General features: G+C 34.2%; 1 protein-coding gene across 1 annotated transcript in view; it reads right to left on the bottom strand.

Annotated features, from left to right (window-relative positions):
• Positions 1-1,977: 1,977 nt before the first annotated feature.
• Positions 1,978-21,679, bottom strand: part of ADAMTS12 (ADAM metallopeptidase with thrombospondin type 1 motif 12) — a 467,290-nt gene continuing 447,588 nt past the window's right edge. The window contains exons 23-24 of the mRNA XM_031945878.1: positions 20,529-20,682; positions 1,978-3,042 (exon numbers count right to left, since the gene is read on the bottom strand). Of these exons, the coding sequence (XP_031801738.1) occupies positions 2,864-3,042; positions 20,529-20,682 (333 nt within the window). The 3' untranslated portion in view covers positions 1,978-2,863. The remainder of the gene's footprint in view (positions 3,043-20,528; positions 20,683-21,679) is intronic.

Below are 21,679 nucleotides of genomic sequence, written 5' to 3'. Positions count from 1 at the left end.
AGAGTTTTGCCCCCAGAACATATAGCCCTATCTTTATTAACCTGAGGTTACTTCTTATGGTGCCAACTTTGAAGTCTGTTAGCTCATTAGTTTTTGAGTTATTTGGTTGTCCCTTATCTGCATGCTTAGAAGAGCTAATACATGAAATATTATTTCATTCATATTTTAGGGATTCTTTTTTGTTGTCCAAGTAGGTGTGTCAGATGAAAAAACTAATATTCTATATGAGTGTGATTCTAGGAAGTGGATATGTGAGATATATATTTATATATAGTATATGTCTGCTTTCTGCTTGATTGATGCAGATCTGTTTGACTTTTTTCTGTGTGCACTATGGTTGTATTCTCCCATCGTTACTGCTCTCATCTTGTCAGATAATATATAGTCTGAAAATGTTAACTATTCTTTTTACTTTCATGACAATAGGTAAGGTTAAGCCTGTAGAATTCAATAGGATAGCAATAGATCAATACTGAAAGTGTCACAGGCAAGATCACAGACTTGGATTCCTTATATAATTTAATAAACTTTCATGGTTAAGTGTAAAAACCTCAAATGGTTATATTGAGTTAAAGTGGATTACTTAACATTCAGAATAACTAATACTCATAAATGCTTTGAGAAAACAAAGTCTTCCAAATTAAAAAAAAAAAGATTTTACACTTTCTAGACTTCTGCCTCCACCTTGAATATTTCCTATCACCTCTAGATATTGTCAGGGATAAAACTGATTTCTGTGAAAAGCTTGTTTCCCTAACAACAGTAAATGCAACAATCCTTCATTTTGTCCCTTGCCTTGAAATTTAGCCCTATCCCTTTTAATTCTATTAGTTTTTCCTTCATCCTTCATAGGGACTTGGAGTGTTCTACATTCATATTTTAACAAATAAAATATAAAAAAGTATATAACAAACTTTAAGCACATAGTATCAAAGAAATAGAACTAGCATTGGCCAGCAACACCATTAAGTATCATTTTGTACAAAGTATGTATAGTTTCATATACAATCACTCTATATCTATCTATACATATAGGAATATATTATTTCTGCCACCATCCAGATATCAGCACCATTATTCAATAGCACCATTCTACTGAACAGATGTTCTATGGGAATATGGGTAACTGTAGCTGAGAATAATTTGCCTTACTAGAAGATAAAAAACATGATTAGAGTAAAAATGCGATGAGTCTGGGATTGTGCTATCCCTTCCACAAAGATGTCAATGCCAACTACCAAGAGGTAGTTTTTCATTCCCTTGGTGGAATCTGCACTGATTTATATACATGTGTCCTCTTAGTCTTTTTTATTCCGGGTAAGATTCAGAAACCAAATCAACATCCTCCCTTAGCTTTGGGCTCTAATCAAATCAACTAACTGAATATAGTTGTTCAAGACTTCATATGGAAAATCAATTTATTTGAACAGTACTTGTTAAATTTTAAGGTAATAGCTATTATTGTTAAAGATAAAACAGGAAATTGAAGTCCATTATTTTACCTGAGAAGTCAAGAATGACTCAGATCTTGCTATCTGACTTGCCAGACTCATGGATTAATTCCATTCAACAAATGAAAAAAACAGATTATAAATCCCACAAGGGCAGAGAGTATCTTATTTAAATTTTGTATCTTTTTGAGGGTCTAGCAGAGTGCATTTTACATGTTCTTTTCCTGAATTTTTAATCCATTACCATAATTATTTAATAATTTTAAAGTAGGGGACACTTAGGTGGTACAGTGAATAGAGCACCAGCCCTGAAGTCAGGAGGACCTGAGTTCAAATCTGGTCTCATACACTTAACACTTTCTAACTATGTGGCTAAGTCACTTAACTCTAACTGCTTCAGCAAAAAAAAAAAAGTTGTAAAGTATATAAATACATATGCATATATATCTGTTATTAATTATATTATTTTATCTATGCTGTAATTATATATATGTATATATATACACACACATATATATAATTATATAGAATGCAAAATTCTTGAGATCAGGAAATATTTAATTTTTACCTTTGTCAAATCTAATACATAGTAGAGGTTTATTGAATTTAATTGGAAAAGTATTTATGAAGGACCTACTTGAAGTTTCATTAGTCTTTATTACTGAGGCTTTAGACTTTGTACTATTCACCCTAACCCTTTTTATGAATGCTTGTATTTATTTTGTGAACACTGACAAAAGCTCACAAAAATAGCAGATCTAATCATAAAGGTCTTATTTCAATCCTCTAACATCTAATTCTTCAACTCAGGGTTGCAAATAGAAGACTTGGGGGGATTGGTCAGGAAATAGATTACTTCTTCCACTATGCTTTCCACTGAATATTGGTCATATAAAGCTTTTCCTTTGGTTTGGATTAAGTGTAAATGGCATTGTGAAAACTTATAAACTATCCCTCTGAGGATTCTAAACAACTTTGAGGGGCAGGTGAGAGGGCAGAGTGAGTCATCAAGGGAAATCAGTAGGAGTTCATTATATCCTCCAACCACAGTCCTTTGTGCATGCCTGAGGTAGAATGAAAAGTTCAGACCACTCACCCCCTTTGAGGAGACACAAGACTTTATAGGATTATTCAATTTGGCATCTTTCATAGAAGTTATACCCTGTAAAGAATGGCAGGAATCCATAAAACTAACCTGATTAGACATCTCACCTTTCTTCCAGGTATCAGCACGTATTACAGCTCAACAACATCCATTAGAATAGAGGGATACAATAGGATTTTTTTTTTAATTACCCAATTTCAAATGAAACAAAGGAACTGAGACCTCAATAAAATTAACCCAGACCCCAGAACTCATCATGTCTAGCAGGTTGCTGTTGTCTTTGGTGAAGGATGGATTCTTTCCGGCATCAGAGCAGTTTGGATTTTCTGAAGCCATGTCGATTTTTTGGCTGTCGAGACTGCATGGTGTGAGGCTTACCACATGTATAGCAGCACTGAGCTCTTAAAGTGATGACAGAGCATTTGCCCATCGTTTTCAGTGTCTGGCAGAAAATGGATGTCAGTTTGTCCTTTCTGCAAGGTATATCTGTGAGAGAGAAAAACATTTTAAAAATATGCTTAGTAGGTAAATGGCTTTATACTGCTGTTAATTTGGCATCTTTATGTTTCTAGAAACTTTTCTGTCATGGAAATTCACTAAATCTTTCTACTAAAGTTAGGTATAATAGCATCAGCATAAATAAGACCTCAGAGTTTCTATCCTCATGATGTTTAGATCTATTTGGTGACACTGTGTCACATCTATATGTAATCACAATCCAAGACAATGTATCATAGCTGATCTGGATTACTGCCTTGACTTTGTAATTAACTTTCTGGGCAAGTTATTTCACTCATTTCCTCATATCCCCCCATAAGGGGATTAGTTTAGAATTTCAAAGAATCTTCCCTGCTTTAAAATTTTATGAATTGGAATCTTAACAAAAGGCAAGGCACAAAATTCTTTGAAAATATCATTGAAACCTGGCTCTCCCATAATTACATAATCCCCCTGGCTACCCTTTCCAGTACCAGCTGCTCTCATTGACTCACTGATTGCAGCAAGGTCTTGGGAATACTCTTTTTTCCCCATTAACACTTCCAAGTTCTCCTTTCTCCATCATTTAATAACCTCTTCTTTGAGATTAATGCTATTCAAATCTACTGAATCAAAAGCCTGGAAGATGTTGTGAACAGACTTACAGATTATTCCCCTTCCTTCCTCAACAACTTTGGCACATGGATCACAATTTTTCTTTCCTCCCCAACTCTGTCCTCATACTTGGGAACCTCAAAATGACTCCTCCACAAACATCCTAAACACTCATTTCCTCAATATACTCACTTCCTATGTCCTACTCCTCCATTCTGCTTCAACCACATACAAATATAACCATACCCTTGATCTTGTTCATAACCCACAAATGTTCCATTCCAAAATTTCCTCATCTGAGTATAATCTATTGGCTTTTAACTTCTTCCTCTGATTTCTCAATCTTGGTCCATATACCATGTTCTCAAAAACATCTACTTTTTGGTTCTTTTAAAGGCAATCTTTCCTCAACTCTTTTCTTTTCTCCAACTTGACCCCTTTATGAACCAGTTAAATTCTTATACTATCTTCTTCTCTTGATCCCCTTATCCTTTTGACAATTATGCCCTCCCAAGCCTTAGCTTTAGCCTTGGATGACTCCCACCATCTGCATTCTTCACTCTTATACACATGCTGTTAAACAAAGGTGAAGAAAAGCATACAATCATTCTGACTGGATTCACTACAAATTTATGTTATACAACTTCAAGTGGGTCCTCACTTCTGCTAGGCAATCCTTCTACATCTGCCTTCCTTTAGTCATGGAACAGCAAGAAAAACAGTGTCACAGATCAAAGAGTAAATGAAAGGGAGTAAGATATAAAATTGGGAAGATACATGGGGGGAGAAGGGAGTGTTAAGTAAGGCTTGAAATGCCAAAAATGATTTTGTATTTGCTCCTCGAAGTGGTGGGAAGCCTTTTCTTAATCTTCATTCTTCTTGATTTCTCTTCAGCCTTTGACACTTTTGATCACCTTTCTTCTCTATTATACTCTTTCTCAAGTCTTTCATCACTCCAATCTGCCATCTATTCATTTGCCTAAGTAATTTTTCTAAAGCCCAGATCTGGCCATGTCATTCTCTTTCTCAATAAATTTCACTGTCTTCCTTGCTGTTCCATGACTAAAACACAATGATAATTTTCTTTCCTCATTGCTTATGCTAATTACTTCAATTTATTTTTCCTATTTCTATAGCCTAATATTTCTAGTATAGTATTATATAAGAGGTGGTAATGAGAATTCTTGCTTCCCTCTTGCTGTATTGGAAAGGCTTTTAGCTTAAATTAATTACAGATGTTTGCTGGTTGTTTTAGATAAATATTATTGATCATTTTAAGGTAACCTTTCTTAATAGACTCTGGTCTTATAACTGTGCCAGACTTTTCATGGCATTTTGACTACTGTATTTTGTCAAGGTTTTTAAAAAATGGTATTCTATTTTTCCCAGTTACAAATCAAAGATTTTTGGCATTTGTTTTTATAAAAATTTTGAGTTTCAAATTTTTCTCCCTTTTCTCCCTCCCCTTTTCTAAAATTGGTAAGCAGTTTAATATACTTTATTACAGATGCTATCATGTAAAATCTCCATATTAGTCACACTTATTAAAAAACAGATCAAAAGGAAAATTACCACAAGAAAGAATAAAGTGAAAAAAATGCTACATCCTAAGTCCATCAGTTCTCTACATGTGAATAGTATTTGTCTTTTTATGCCCTTCTTACTTGTGTGTTGCTAAGAAGAGATGAGGCAATCACAGTTGATCATCACATAATATTGCTGATCTTGTGTACAATGTTTTCCTTGTTCTGCTTATTTTACTTTGTGTCAGTTCATAAAAGTCTTTCCAGGTTTTTCTGAAATTTGTTTCTTCATTTTTTTTTGCACAATGGTATTCTATTATATAAATTCATATACCACAGCATGTTCAGACATTCCCCAATTAATGGGTATATCTCAATTTCCAATATTTTGCAACCATGAAAAGAGTTGTTCTAAATATTTTTATACATGTAGATCCCTTTAATCTTTTTTAAAATGATCTCATTGGGATATAGATCTAATAGTGCTATTGCTGAGTCAAAGGGTTTTTAATGCATCTATTAAGATAATTATATGATTTCTGTTGGTTTTGTTATTGGTATGGTCAATTATTTTAATAGTTTTTTCTAAAATTGAATGAGCCTGGAGATTTTGGTATAACATTCCACCTAAATTGCCATAATCTCTTGGCTAGAATTTTATTTAAAAATTTTGAATCAATAGTTTTTAGGGAAATTGGTCTAAAATGTTCTTTCTCTGTTTTGACTCATACTAGTTTAAGTATCAGCATCATAAAAGAAATTTCACAGAACTCCTTCTTGGCTATTTTTCTAAATAGTTTATATAGTATTGGGATTAATTGTTTATAAATGCTTGGTGGAATTAGCTTGTGAATACATCTGGTCCTAGAGAAATTTGGTGATGGCTTGTTCAATTTCTTTTTCTAAGACTGGCTTAAGTTTTAATCTGAGTAATTTCTATTTTTGTAGATATCCATTTCATTTAGATTGTCAAATTTATTAACATGAAATTGAGCAAAACAACTCCTAACATTTTTTTTCTAATATGTCTTTTATAATATCTTAAAAGCTGTTCTGTTTTTGTTTTTTTTTTATCATAGCTTTCAGGTAGTCCAAAAATTCTTATATTATCTCTGCTGTATCTTTCTAAATCAGTTGTTTTTCCAATGACAAATTTCACAGATTTTTCTTTTTTTTTATTTGTTATTTGTTATTTTGATGTCTCATAGAATACTCTCCCACACCTTAATTTAATTTTTTGGGATACCATCCCTTTATATTCAACTCATACCTGTGCCTTTTGTTTATATATACATCTTTTAATTGCCCTAATAATGAGAAAAGTTTTATGAAGTACAAGTATCATCTTTCCATGTAGGAACATAAAATGTTTAACTCTATTAAGTCTCTTATGAGTTCCTTTTATGCCACTCTTCATTCTTGTATTTGAAAGTCAAATTTTCTATACAAGTCTGGTTTTTTCATCAAGAATGCTTGAACATCTGCTATTTCATTGAATATTCATTTTTCTCCTGAAGGATCTATGCAGTTGTGCTACATAGATATTTCTTTCTTGTAATCCTAGTTCCTTTGCCCTCCAGAATATCATATTCAAAGCCCTCTGATCCTTTAATGTAGTAGTTGCTAATTTTTTAAAAGTTGATTGTAGCTCCACGATACTTGAATTGTTTCTTTCTAGCTTCATGTAATAGTTTCTCCTTGACCTGGGAGATTTGGAATTGGGCTATAATATTCTCGGGAGTTTTCAACTAGGGATCTCTTTTAGAAGGTGAGTGATAGGTTCTTTTGCTTTCTATTTTACTTTCTGGTTCTAGAATATTAGTACAACTTTCCTTGATAATTTCTTGGAAGATAATGTCTAAGCTCTTTTTTTTTTTTTGGATCATGGCTTTTAGATAGTCCAATAATTTTTAAATGATCTCTCCTGGATCTATTTTCCAGGTCATTTGTTTTTCCAATGAGATATTTTACATTGTTTTGGGGTTTTTTTTTCTCTTAATTTTGTTTTATTGTTTCTTGATTCTTCATAGAATCACTGGCTTCCATTTGTTCAATTCTATTTTTTAATAAATCATTTTCTTTGGTAACCTTTTGTAACTCTTTTTCCCATTTGGACAATTTTTCTTTTCAATGCATTTTCCCACCTCATTTGCTTTTTTGTACCTCTTTTGCCATTTGGCCTATTCTATTTTTTAAAGATATTAATTTCTTCTGTATTTTGTATGTGTTTCCTTCACCAAGCTGTTGACTAATTTTTTCATGCTTTTTTTGCATCACTTATTTTTCTGCCTAATTTTTCCTCCACCTCTTACTTGATTTTCAAAATCCTTTTAAGTTCCTCCATGGCCTAAAACTAATTCATCTATTTCTTGGAATCTTTGGATGTCAGAACTTTAACCATGTTATCTTCTCTTAAGTGTGCATTTTAGTCTTCCTTGTCATCATAGTAACTTTCTATGGTCAGAAATTTTTCTGTTGTTTGCTCATTTTCCCAGTCCGTATTTTGTTTTTAGCTTTTTGTTAAAGTAGGGCCCTGCTCTCATGGTGAAAGGATACACTGTCTCAAGTTTCAGGGGTTTTATGCAGCTATTTTCAGAGATTCCCCCCAGAGACCTATAAGTTTCAGTTCTTCCAAAATGGTATGAAAAAAGAAAAGGTGTGTTTACTACTGTCCTGGCCTATGGCTCTGTGAGTGACCACACACACTCTTTTATGTCCTGAAACTATGACAAGGGACCCTGCTCTACTGTGGCTTCAAGCTTTGGTGTGCTAGTGCTTCTCACCTTGAGAATGCTACATAGGACTGCAACTCAGAACTGAGGATGGGCAAAGCAACATCAGTGCTATCTCAGTGCTAGTAAAGAGATCCCTGCAGTCTCCTTCTCTTTTTTTTTTTTTTTTTATTTAATAGCCTTTTATTCTTTTATTTACAGGATATATACATGGTAACTTTACAGTATTAACAATTGCCAAACCTCTTGTTCCAATTTTTCACCTCTTACCCCCCCCACCCCCTCTCCTAGATGGCAGGATGACCAGTAGATGTTAAATATATTAAAATATAACTTAGATACACAATAAGTATACATGACCAAAACATTATTTTGCTGTACAAAAAGAATCAGGCTCTGAATTATTGTACAATTAGCTTGTGAAGGAAATCAAAAATGCATGTGTGCATAAATATAGGGATTGGGAATTTAATGTAATGGTTTTTAGTCATCTCCCAGAGTTATTTTTCTGGGCATAGCTAGTTCAGTTCATTACTGCTCCATTAGAAATGATTTGGTTGATCTCGTTGCTGAGGATGGCCTGATCCATCAGAACTGGTCATCATCTAGTATTGTTGTTGAAGTATATAATGATCTCCTGGTCCTGCTCATTTCACTCAGCATCAGTTCGTGTAAGTCTCTCCAGGCCTTTCTGAAATCATCCTGTTGGTCATTTCTTACAGAACAGTAATATTCCATAATTTTCATATACCACAATTTATTCAGCCATTCTCCAACTGATGGACATCCATTTAGTTTCCAGTTTCTAGCCACTACAAAAAGGGCTCCTGCAGTCTCCTTCTCATCAGTTATTTGACCCCTTTACTTTCTGTGCTGAGAGTTTTGGAAAGTGGCAGCTGATGGTGATGATGATCAAGTGGCTCACAAAGCCTGTTCCTGCTTTGCTGGGGCTGGATCTGAACTGGTAGTCTTCACGAGTTGTGCTTCACCCTCACTCAGATGTGACAGACCTTTCCTGCTGAAATTCTGAATTTGTCCCTGGGAAATTATTTCATTTCATCTTTTTGCGAGTTCTACTCCTTCAGGAATTGTTTCATTGCATTATTTAAAGGCGTTCAGAGGGGCTATTTTAGGGAGCTATTTTCCTTGATAAATTTTTGTAAATCTTTTTCCATGCTATTGATTTCTTTTCATGATTCTCTTATATTACTCTCATTTCTTTTCCCAATTTTTCTTCTGCTTCTCTAATCTGCCTTTTAACTCTTTTTAAAGTTTTTGCAGGAATTCTTTTTGAGCCCAAGACCAAATTGTGTTTTTCTTTAAGGCTTCACATGTAACCATTTTGATAATACTAACTTCTAAGTTTATGCCTTAATCCTCCCTGTCACCACAGTAACTTTTTATAGTCAAGTTTTTCTTTTCTTTTTTGCTCATTATTCTACCTTTTTGTGACTTTGCTGTTTTTATATGAGAGTTGGGCTCTGGTCCTGCAATTGTGCCAGACTTTTTGTGCTGGGGATCAAGATCTTACTGCTGGCTTTCACTGGGCTTCAGGTACTTAAAGCTTAGCTGCTTGCTTTCACTGGCTTGTATGAGGGGATGAGGCTTCCACTGGGTGTGAAGTTTAGTTGTTGGTCTGTCCCAGAGAGGAGGTTCTGCTCCTGAGTTGTTATGGAAACAGGGTCTGTTTGTTGATAGAACCTGGGGACTGGGTCCTGCTATTAACCTAGCATGATGGGGAAGAGTGGGCTTCACTCCTGGTCAGCAGTGAGGCCTTTTAGGTTGCCTGTGTGTGGTTTGCAGGAGAGTGGGGAAGCCTCACTAGTGGATTGTTCCAGATTTGGAACCTTTCAACAAACCCCTTGATGTGAGGCAGGCTACTGCTTCTGCTGCCCTTGAACCTCACTCCTCTCCCACCCTAGGGAGACAGGCTTTTCCTACCATATTTGTAAACTGCTTCCCTGCTCCTAGATCAATTTTGAGGCAGTTTTTTAGTTGTTTGGAGGGGAATTTTCAAGGGCTTAAGAGGGTTCCTTCCTCACTCTGCCAACTTGGTACCAGAAGTCATACATACATACTTGTGTGTATCTAGCTCCAATCTAGTTTTTAGCTTTATGTTTCTCTTATTTCTACTTTGTGATACATTTAAGCTAACCAGATTACACAGCTTCCTTGAAAAAAATCCATTTTCTTGACTTCACTTTGCCATTGCCTACCACTAGGATGTCTTCTCTCTATTTAAACCTTTTAAAATCATACTTTAGCTAAGTTGTTATTTGAATACCTATCAAATCCTACCTTCTTTGAACCCTTCTCAGATCTTCTAAGCTGGAAGTGGTCTCTCCTATCGCTGACCTTTAAGAACAATTAATTAGGTACAAACCTCTATTACAAGTATCATCTGTTACATACTTTCTACTTTTTGCTTTGTAGTTATTTTTATATATTTCATATCAACTCCTGATAGATTGTAACAACTTTTAAAGGATAGGGTCAATTTTATTTTTGCTTCAGCATAGTGCCTTGAATGTGACAATATTCATTACATTTTGTTGAATTTAATTGAATAGGTATTCAGTAGAAGCTTTTCATCCTAAACCTGGAGGAAATTTATGCTATACTAAAAAAAAACATGGAAAGGACCTTAGAGAACATCTAATCTCATTTTTTAAAAATCTATTTCATTTTACAACACGGACCAGTTAGGTTCAATGTTATGGAGTGGAATTAAGAGTGGACCTTGCCAACCTTTTTACTTTTTACATTTTCCTTCCCCTATCTATTCCCCAAACAAGGCACTCTTGTGTCCATTATATTGCCTAATCCCCACTGAGAATGTTCTCCTTCCTTAACTCTGTTTCCTAGAGTCCTTCAAATCCAGCTAAAATCCTATCTTCTACAAGAAGCCTTTTCCAAATCTTCTAGCACTTTTCTTCTGGTTATATTCTATTTTCCCCACATATTATTTGTACATAGCAGTTCACGTGTTGTTTATCCATTGGATTCTTGAAAGCAAGGACTACTTTTTGCCATTTTTTGTATCTGCAGTGCTTAGCACAATACCTAGAACATTGTAAGTGTTTAAGAAATGTTTATTGACCAACTACTCTGTGTTCAAATCTTGATCCTGCCACTTAACTACCTGAGAATTTTGTGCAAGTCTCTTTATCTAGATCTTACTTGACTCAACTGTAAACTGAGAAAATTGGACTAGAAGATTCTTAAGGTCCCCTATATCTTTAAATTTCATGACCTCTTCTAATTCAGAGAGATGATGTAATGCCTATAGTTAATAAACTTTTCTTACACAAGAGAAAGTTCTTTTAGATTTTGTTGAAATGACTGCCAGAACCCAGGTTATCATTTTGCTGTTGTCATTTTTCCTTGCACAGAGAAAAGGCCACTGAGGGCACCTGAAGAAAATCACTTTCATAAACCAGGCCAATATCCAGGAGCATCTTGTAAATGGACCAGTTAATTAAGTGGGAAAATTGAAGCAGTGTGTTTTCCAGAAGCCTTGGACAGAATCTCTTCCTTTAAAAAAAGGCATTAAGCTCAAAAATGCCTTGTTTTACAAACATCTCATCACTACATTCATTGTGATATTGCAATGTTTCCTCTGTGGAGCTGCCAGAATCTCATTGTCTTTACTATTGAGGAGTTTGTTTAGAAGAACATAAAGGATAAGAACTGAGTCTTTCAATTGCAGAGACCTTCTTTCACCAGGCTTTTTTTTCTGAGGCCAATAAACAATCAAATTTGTATTGAAAATCCACTTCTGGGAAGAAGGAACCTTCCTGAAAGGTCACATAACAGAATGGGGAGAATGTGGAATCTGGTGTTCAAAGAGAACAAGGGTTGATCTCCATTTGTGAGGCTAGCTTCAGGACCTTGGACATCTTAATCCTAACCTTAACCCTTAACATCTTGCATATCAATTTCTTTGTTAATGCCCTCACAGAATTTGATATGAGTTTCAACTGAGGTAATTTAGGTCAAGTTCTTATAATTTCCCTCTATATGACATGTTTCACATTCCTTCAGAAAGATGATAAACATAAAATGCAAAATAAGAAATACTTTTTCATATGGTCAGTGTGAGGAATTTGTTTTGCTTAATTCTGCATATTTCAGGACTTTTTGTTCTTTTCTGATAGGGATGGGAGTTAAAAAATAAAGTAGGAAAAAAGAAAAAATTTTTAAAAGGGGGGATCATTATGGCCTCTTCTTTTAAAATGCAGAGAAAAAAACAAGAAAGAATGCCAGAAAGAAGCAGATACAAGCAGGAATAGCTTTCTTGCCTTTTTTCTTTTTTCTTTTTAACTTATTGAACTAACTATAAGAAAAAAAACAGAATAGAAAAAATAAAGTCAGAAAAGGAAAATAAAACAAAACAGTATTATGTGCCCAGCAGAACATTAGGAAGAATTCAAAATATACAACAATAAATTTCCATTTCAAAAAAAATATGTAATAATAGAAGAAATTATATTCATGAGTGTCAAGCTTTTTTTTTTTTTGCTTCCTTATAGGTTATTCTTTGTTCTTTGCTGAGCGCTTTTTACTTTTCTTTTTTTCCCCTTTCATTCTACCCCCCCCACCTCCTCCAAGGCTGCAGTTAAGATATATTTATATATACAGACATATCCACATACTCATACACGTTTTTATGCATGTGCATTTACCACCATATGTAAACATGCAAGGCAGGATACGCTTCAAAAGAAAAATAAATGAGAATACTGAAGTTTAATCAACAATTCTTTTTTCTGTTCTATTATATAAATGTAAACAACTATTTTATTTGGTGTTTTTCAAGTTCAAAATAAAGATACATTACCCTAAACCAAAAGGAATAACATTAAAATAATGTATATTGAATATACCAGTGAGTTGTTGGCCCCCAAATAAATAAGGCTCATTCATGCATTGCTCCCCACCTCCACACACATAGGTGCTTCAAAATCATGGTAGAAAAAAAGAGCATTCGATTTGGGGTCAGAAAACCTAGGACTGAATCCTGGTTTTTCTGCTTGTTTGCTATGTGCTTTTGGGCAAATCACTTCATTCTAAAATGAGAGTAGTAAACTAAATGACCTCCATACTCCTTTCTAGTCCTAAAATTCCAAATGCCTTTCTCCCCCTACAAAAGAGTAGCAAGATCATCAGGGATGTTATCAGTTTAGCAAACATCAGGGAACACTAGTTATGATTACCTGATCTAGCAATGTGCTAGGTACTATATAGAGCAATTTTAGAATTCCCTTTCAGAAGCTTATAACTGTTTGGGACAGTATACTTTGACAATATGACTACTACAAGATGCTAAAGTAATCACACATCATAAGATTTTTGTAGTTACCTAGCAATATAATGCCAGCTCATAAGTATAAGCAAATAAATGCATTTATGGAGTTGGTATGGAAGAAAGTAGGGAGAAGAAAGGGTCAAGGGTTGACCACAGATCTACTTCCTTCCTTCCATTTCTAGCCCCACATCTACATTATTTACTTATCATCTAAACCACAAAATCTACTATTTTATGACACATTACTTTTTAATTGTTTTCTACATATTTCACATACTTATTTTCCTCAAAAGCTAGAGCCACTTTAGGTTAAAAAAAAAAAAAAAGTTGTTTTTCTTTTGTACCCAATACCTTTAATTCAAGTTGCTACCTATCCAAGTCTGCATTCATTTAGCTGCCTACCTACCTTAAAAGGGCATTTTTCATTCAGGAAAGAGTCTTTGGAGATGGGCAAATATTCAAGACTTTGAAGAATAAATGTCTAATGGTAAAATATCCAAACAGATGACAAGAAATGAGGATAAAGTTATTGGAAGATGAATTCACTACTTGGCAAAAACTGCTGGGAAAATTAAATAGCAGTTTGGCAGAAATTAGGTTTAGATTAGTATCTCCCACCCTGTACCAACATAAGCTCCAGATACATGACCTAGATATAAAAGATTACATGATAAACAAATGAGAAGAACAAAGAAGAAATTACCTTTTGGATCTAGGGATAGAGGGGAAATTTTATGATTAAATAAGTGATGTGATCTCACAAGATTGAAAAAGTATGTACAAATATATCTAATGTAGTGGAAATTGGAAGAAAAACAGATAATTGGAACAAATTTTTGCCATAATTTTCTTTGAAGTTTCATTTAAGAGATATACATATACATATTATATTTATATATATATATATATATATATAATAAACTTCATTCAAATTTTCAAAACTATGAGCTGTTCCCCAACAGAAAAATAGTCAAAGGATGGGAAATATAGCTTTCAAAGAAAGATATACATGTTATCAACAATCATATGAAAAATGGTAAAAATTATTAATAACTAAAGAAATGCATATTAAAGCTATCTTGAGATTCTATCTCATGAGTTCACAATCATCAGATTTGCAAAGATGACAAAGGAAGAAAATGACAAATGGAGGAACTATGGGAAAATAAATACACTAGAGCATTTGGTAGTATAGCTGTGAATTGTTCCACTCATTTTGGAGAGCATTTTAAAACTATGTTTTAAATTACTAAATTCTGCATACTTTTCGATCTAACTATACCACTACTAAGTCTATAACAACAATTACTCCATCCTTCCCTCAGCAAAGAAATCAAAGCAAAAGGTGTATGGCCTTTTCATAGTAGCAAAAAATTAGAAACTTCTTAGGGAATGGTTAAAGAAACATTCACATAATACAATATTACTGTGCCAAAAGAAATGATGAATGGATAATTTTGAAGGAAAGTGAAGATTTTTTGCATGTGAAGCAGAACTAGGAGAACAATTTATACTATGAAAAATTAAAAAGCAAAACAAGTTTGCAAGATTAAAATGCTGATCAAAGCACTGATAAAACCATTAGAAAAATACTGAAATGTATCACTCCTTACTTGATAGAAAGATGATGAACTTGAAGTCAAGAAAGACATACATTTGTGGACATGGGTAATGTAGAAATTTGTTTTGTCAGACTATAAAGGTATATATTAAAAGCTTTATTTTTCAGAGTTTTAAAAAAATTCTCAGGAGTGGTGGCAGATTAATAAAAATAATTTGTTACTTAAAAAGTTAAAAACATTAAAAGGATAACTAGAAATTGGTCAGTTTTTTGAAGGGGCCTTTGTTTATGCCCTTCAAATCATACCATGCAGATGGCTGCCTGTTTGCAAGGCTAGCCCTATATTCCAATTATCAAAAAAAATTTCTCTTTGGTTTGTTCAAGTTACAGTGCCTGTCTTGATCGAATTTGAATGCCATTTGAGCTGATGATCTCTGGAAGAGTGAATGAGGACTTGCCAGGCTGCTCAAAGGCCCAGGGTCATTTGTAAGGAGGAAGCCCTTTGGCATAGTGGAATTAGGTGGTATGGCTGCGGTGGATCAAGGAGGATGAGGTAGAAGAAGAAACATTTATACTGGCTTATATTTAAGATCCTGAATCCCAAACCTATGTTCCCCCGCTCATCAAAACAATTAATCAAGAGGCCAAGTACTTTAACTGCATCAGCTCTCTCCATTATTTGAAAACAATAAAGGTTTGTACTATTCCTCATCCAATTGAATACTTGTCCTTCACTAAACACAATGCTTATAATCAGTGCTATATGAAGACAGAATCCCAATTTGCCTCTAGCTCATAAAGTATAAAATGGATTTAGAAATTTAAAGGGATAGTCATCAGTCTACTTCCTCAGAGAATGTTTGGGACATACTCTGCGAAGTTGAAGCTGAAAAGGGAACATGACATAGAGAAGAAAGAACATTGGATATTTAGACAATTCAAATCTGCTACTTAGTAGCTTAGCTATGCAACTACAAACAGCTAAATCTGAAGACTCAATTTCTTCATCTATAAAATGGGACTAGCTAATAGCTACATCACTTCAAGGCATGTAAAGCACTTTTTTACATGAGTGACAATAACTGCAGGGATAAATACTAAAGGTATTGTTATCTTCATTTTATAGATGGGGAAATGAAGCTCAAGTTATGTGATTTCTTCCTGAACAACTGAAAACTGTGGTTCAAACAGTGGAATTAAATTTAAGTCTTTCTAATTTTAAGTTGACATTTATCAACTATGTCATGCTACTACAATGTGATAATCAGAATTTTCAGGCTTTGAAACCATGCTTTAGCTAAAGTTTTCTCCTGGAGCCCTCTTAACACTTTCTTAACCTAGAACATTCATCTACCTCTCCAGCTTTCTCTCAGTGGATTGTCACTCCAGTACTCTGGCTTTCTTCCCTCATTGGCAAATTTCTCCTGGGGCCTCCATTTTAGGAAGGGTCCAGACCAACCAATTTTCTTACCCATACTCATTATGTTTTATGCTTTTTTGACTTCCACACCATGTCCTTGTGTGGAGATCTTCATGCACACATCCCATCCCCTTTCCGCTTTCCAATTCCAATTTCCAATTTTTCAACCATTAGAATGGAAGCTCCTAGAGAACTTAGCCTGTCTTTATTTTTTTCTTATATTTGTGTCCCTTGGGCATAGCACATGCTCGGCATATGGTAATTGCTTAATAAATGCTTATTGCTTTCCCTATATTACTGGATTATATCCATAACACCATTGTTGTGAGAATCAAATGAGAAAATGTTCACAGAATGCTGAAGGGGGTACATCTTCCAAAGGAAATATACCAGTAATCCTAAGGTCCCCTGACCTTAATCAAAATCTTCTGGCCTTATGATAGTCCTACAAACATTGCTGACTATCAGATAGATAATTTGGTGTTTACCAAGATTATCTATCTGGTCAGTGATAACCAAAGTTCCTGAGACAAAAGTGAATATACCACTCCTCAGTTCTACTTCTGGGCCATAAAATTAGCATATCAGTAACATGAATAACCAGATCTCTATCTTTTCCTATAAATTTGTCTTCTTACTCCTGCTTCTTTGCTAAATTCTTTTGGAACTTAGCCTGTTTCAATTGGCATTACAATTATAATAAACTTTGTCCCCTTGCCTTGGAGATGGGTTCAAGCCTGCAAATTCTTTTGAAATACCTTGTGACAGTGATCTGCAATTCCAAACTTTTGGGGTCTCCTTTTGAATCTCAAGAATGCTATTTACATGCAAACACTTAAAAAAAAAAACTTTACCAATAACCTACAAAGCTCCAAGGGGGGAGACATTATATTATATAATTATTTCCCATAATGTTTTGCTTATTAGATTGTAAAGATACATTTTTAGATGAAAAATAGAGATTATTCTCTAGAAGCAATATTACTAAGGAAGAAATCTTCTTGTTTAAGACCGGCTTCACACAGATCTTCTAAGCATATTTGGAGAAGAAAGGTTTACTAAGTGTTAAGAAAGAGCTTCTGAGTACCAAGAACCCTAAATTTCCTAAAACACTAAAAGGTTGATGAATGTGATGTTGAACGATCCTTATCTTGACATTATGGAAGTAGCCATTTGCTGGCTACTTGATTACTGGATTGTATCTCTGTTTTTATCCTTCATTCTGGAAGAAGACTATGCCATCAGGGAGGTGATGTCATGATACACAAGTCAACTGGATTAAAGTGAGGGAGAGCTGTACAAAGCAAGAAGATGCTGGTAATTAATTACTCAAATACATATATAGACATCTACAAGAGAAACAGAACAATTTAGTCCCAAACTTTCTTGCTCAAAATTTTTCTGGTGGTTATTTGACATGAAAACACAGTTTACTAGGCTCTGGGGGTTCTTATTTTTGTCTTGAAATCTCTAAGACCCATGACAGTTTCTCATATAATAATTAGGAATGCTCAAACTTAATAGAAATACATTTATAACATAAATATATATATAATAATAAACACAGTAGAACCAATTTTACATATATACATATATGTATAAATACTGAAATTAATATGCTTCAAAAACATGAACATTGTAATACACAAAAAACAAAATGGTGGGAAATTATAAACTAATATGGATGGATTTTAAATTGTATATTAAATTTAATACAATAGAAACAAAACTGAGTTGCTTATTTATAACCCTATCTAAATTTGTTTTCTTACATTTAAAAATGTTTCATATATATTTTCTTTCCTGTTTTATTTTTCTGTATTATTATAATTTATCACTGATATCCCTTACCATACCACTCTCCTCACCCCAAAACAGTAGCCCTCCCAAATAACAAGTATAGTCAAGTAAAACAAACACACATATTGGATGTTATGAAAATGTACATCCTCAAAGGGAACCAAGATGGCAGACTAGCAAGAAGTAGTATAAAACCAACTTGTCTTCTAATTCCATCAAATAGATCTAGAAAATGCACTAGACTGAAATTGGATGGGGAAATTCAAGAAAAAAGTCATGGGGAGTCATTTTTCCATCCCAAGTTGGCATACTGAGGATACTGAGGTCAGGATATAGACAGGATCCCAGGGCTATGTAAAGCACATCAATCTAAAGGGAGAAGAGTTCCCATATCAGGGCATCCTGTACGGGGTATGGGAACAGTTGTCAACTGGAAGCTTTACTGTTCACTACCTAATTGTTTTTTTTTTTTAATAACTTTTTATTGACAGACCATGATGCCAGGGTAATTTTTTACAACATTATCTCTTGCACACACTTCTGTTCTGATTTTTCCCCTCCCTCCCTCCACCCCCTCCCCCAGATGGCAAGCAGTCCTATACATGTTAAATAGGTTACAGTATATCCTAGATACAGTATATGTGTACAGAACTGAACAGTTCTCTTGTTGTACAGGAAGAATTGAATGTTGAAAGCTAATAACTGCAATAATATTATATCATTTATTTCTAAGTCTTGTTTTAATTTCATTTATGTAGCCATTTTAGAATAGCAGTGCTGTGGCAAGGAATCCAATTTTTTAAATCAAATGAGAGAAATTTGTTTTATCCATTAACACTAACATCATTCACACTTTGAAAACACAGAGATGAATAAGTAAAAGAAAAAAATTAATTATGAATATTGTCATTCAGTTTTTTCAATCATGGCAACTCTTTGTGACCCAATTTGACAAGGATAGTGGAATGATTTGCCATTTCCTTCTCCAGATCATTTTACAGATGAGAAAACTGAGGCAAACAGGTTGAGTGACTTGCCCAGAGTCACACAGCTAGTAAGTGTCTGAGATCAAATTTGAACTCAAAAAGATGAATCTTCTTGACTCCAGGCCCCACACCTATCTATCCACCATGCTACCTAACTGCCCCTCAATATATGATGTTTCAAAAAAAACGAATAGGAACAATTCTGGATTCTTTTGTCTTTGATAAAAACAGAACAAATTGAAAGAGATCTAGAAGAATAGGGAAGATTTAAATGGATTACCAAGAAACTCTATGCAATATCCTTCTTTGAAATTCTTCAAAATAAGAGAAATTCTCATCTTCCTTGCAATAAGTCCCCACTTCCCCAAATCCTTGGCTCTACTAGATCTTTTTTTATTAATTTCTAGGCCGCTAGGTGGTGCATGGGATAGAAGAACTGAGTTTAAATCCCACCTCTAAAATGTCTTAGTTGTGTGACTTTGAATATATCCCTTAACTTCTATTTACTTCAGTTTTTTCAATTGTAAAATGGGGATAATAATAGCACCTACATTCCAGGGTAGAAAAAAAAAACACCTTACTAATTTGGTTCATTGTACAGGATGTTGCTAAGTTTAAAGCAGTTTTAGCTTTAATAGATTTTAGAAAGAGAGACAGAGAGGAAGAGTGAGGGAGAGATTAAGCAAGCAAAAGGAGAGAATATCTAGGAGAACAGTGTAAAAAACCGCAGAGGGTTCATGTAGAGTAAAATGGCTTTACACACACATACACACACATGCAAAAATAAGAGGAAGAAGGAAAGATAGAAAAGAGAGGAAAAGACAATGATCACTAGTAAATTGGAATCTAGAGATCAGAATATTCAAATACATAAAGCCATATGGAATAGCCTCAGAGATCTTAGAAAATTGCCCCAGCTCTCATTTTGGGAAGAGAAGGAATACTTGGGTAGAGTTAACTAGGAATTATATATGTCTCTTCCCCAAGACAACTTTTTAGCACATGATTGTAATGAAGTATAATCCTCAATAAAAGCAAGGAACAAACCTGCAAAAGCTCAAGAAGAAAATGTTAAACATAGAATCTACAGAGTTTGTAAAATATATGCTTCCACCTACTCAGAGACTTATAGCTCTGACACATTTCCTACTGAATGAATGATACATATAAACTATAACACAAAATATAATTTAATACAGTAAGAAGTTATAAGCAAGGCTCTCAAGGAGTAACAGTTGAATTTTATTTATCTAAATGGCTTACTACCAGATGAAAGGAAATTCAAATATACCCAATTTTTAAGGTCTTTGTATCTTTTGTAAATTAGTTTTGTAATACTCAAAAAATAGGGAATAAAAACAATCACAGTATATATATATATATGTGAGTATACATATACATGTATATACACACATGTGTATACATATTCATGTATGTGTGTACACATATAACATGTGTACACACACACACACACACACAAGCCCAGTTATATGGAACTAGGTATTTGTGAAAAATTCGTTCAAATCTGTTCAATAAATCTATCAACCTACCTGTGTGTTTCCTGCATTCTTGCTCGTTGCACTTCCGTGATTCCAGAGGTTTGAGGGTGCTTTCACATAGGCTGGGGTCCTCTGTTTTATTACTCTCTGAGTTGATACACTGGACCATTCTCTGCTGAATGCCACCACCACAGGAAACAGTACACTAAAAGAAATAATAAGGAGCTTAGCCAGCATTCTGGGAAAGAAATAATCTAACACAGGATGACCAAAATATGTGCAAAACATTGAGATTATGGTTGTTGAAGAAAGGAATGATACAAGGACCGGAATCATTTTTGACAATTAATGAAGTAGAAGCACTAAAATAAGAGTATATAGCACTTTAAAAATAGTATCTCATTTGATCTTTACAACTCTTGAATGGGAGTGCTATTTTTATTCTTAATTTACAGATGAGTAATCTGAGGCAGACTGTGGTTAAGTGACTTGGCCAGAGTCACAAAACTAATAAACATCTGAGGCTGGCTTTGACCTCAAGTTTTCCTTACTTCAGATCTAGTGTTCTAAGGGTTACCTGGATACCTCTGCTAGTGACTGGACTTTCACATTAAGCAAAGTTTCAGATCTTCTTTGAATTAATGCTTTTATTTAACTTTCCACCATAAATATAAAGGGATAGATCACTGAATTAGAAATATAAGTTTTTGAAAGCAATAAATAAGATTGCATATAACAAGAACAATAGAGTTTATCATGGAGTTGGGACTGGTATAAAGAGCACTATCTATTGATTGATGAGAACAGTTCTAGGGGACAGAAGTCTGAGAAGCACCATAAATTGTACCCACCCCTTATAATTTTCTGAGCCCTTTCCTCCAAATATTTGAGGATATCTATACAATTGTCTCCTTGAATTTATTACTGGAAAAGCATCTATTAAGTGCTTACTATGGACAAAGCACCATGCTAAGTGCTAGGGAATACATAGAAGAAAAGTGAAATAGTTTTTGCTTTCAAGTAGCTCACATTCCCATGGGGGAGACAACAGCTATGGAAAGCTTTAGTTGCAAGTCACTTGAAAAGATCACACTATTTTTAGGGTACGATGGCAAAGCAGATGGCAATGCTTCTTTCTTAATGTCATTTCCACTGATAAAAATCATATTCATTCTCAATATTGAACTAGTTGACAATGTTGA

The sequence above is a fragment of the Sarcophilus harrisii genome, chromosome 1 (assembly GCF_902635505.1).
Source record: "Sarcophilus harrisii chromosome 1, mSarHar1.11, whole genome shotgun sequence".
Taxonomy (NCBI): domain Eukaryota; kingdom Metazoa; phylum Chordata; class Mammalia; order Dasyuromorphia; family Dasyuridae; genus Sarcophilus; species Sarcophilus harrisii.
The sequence above is the reverse complement of the archived record's forward strand: the minus strand, read 5'-3'. Positions and strand labels throughout refer to the sequence as shown.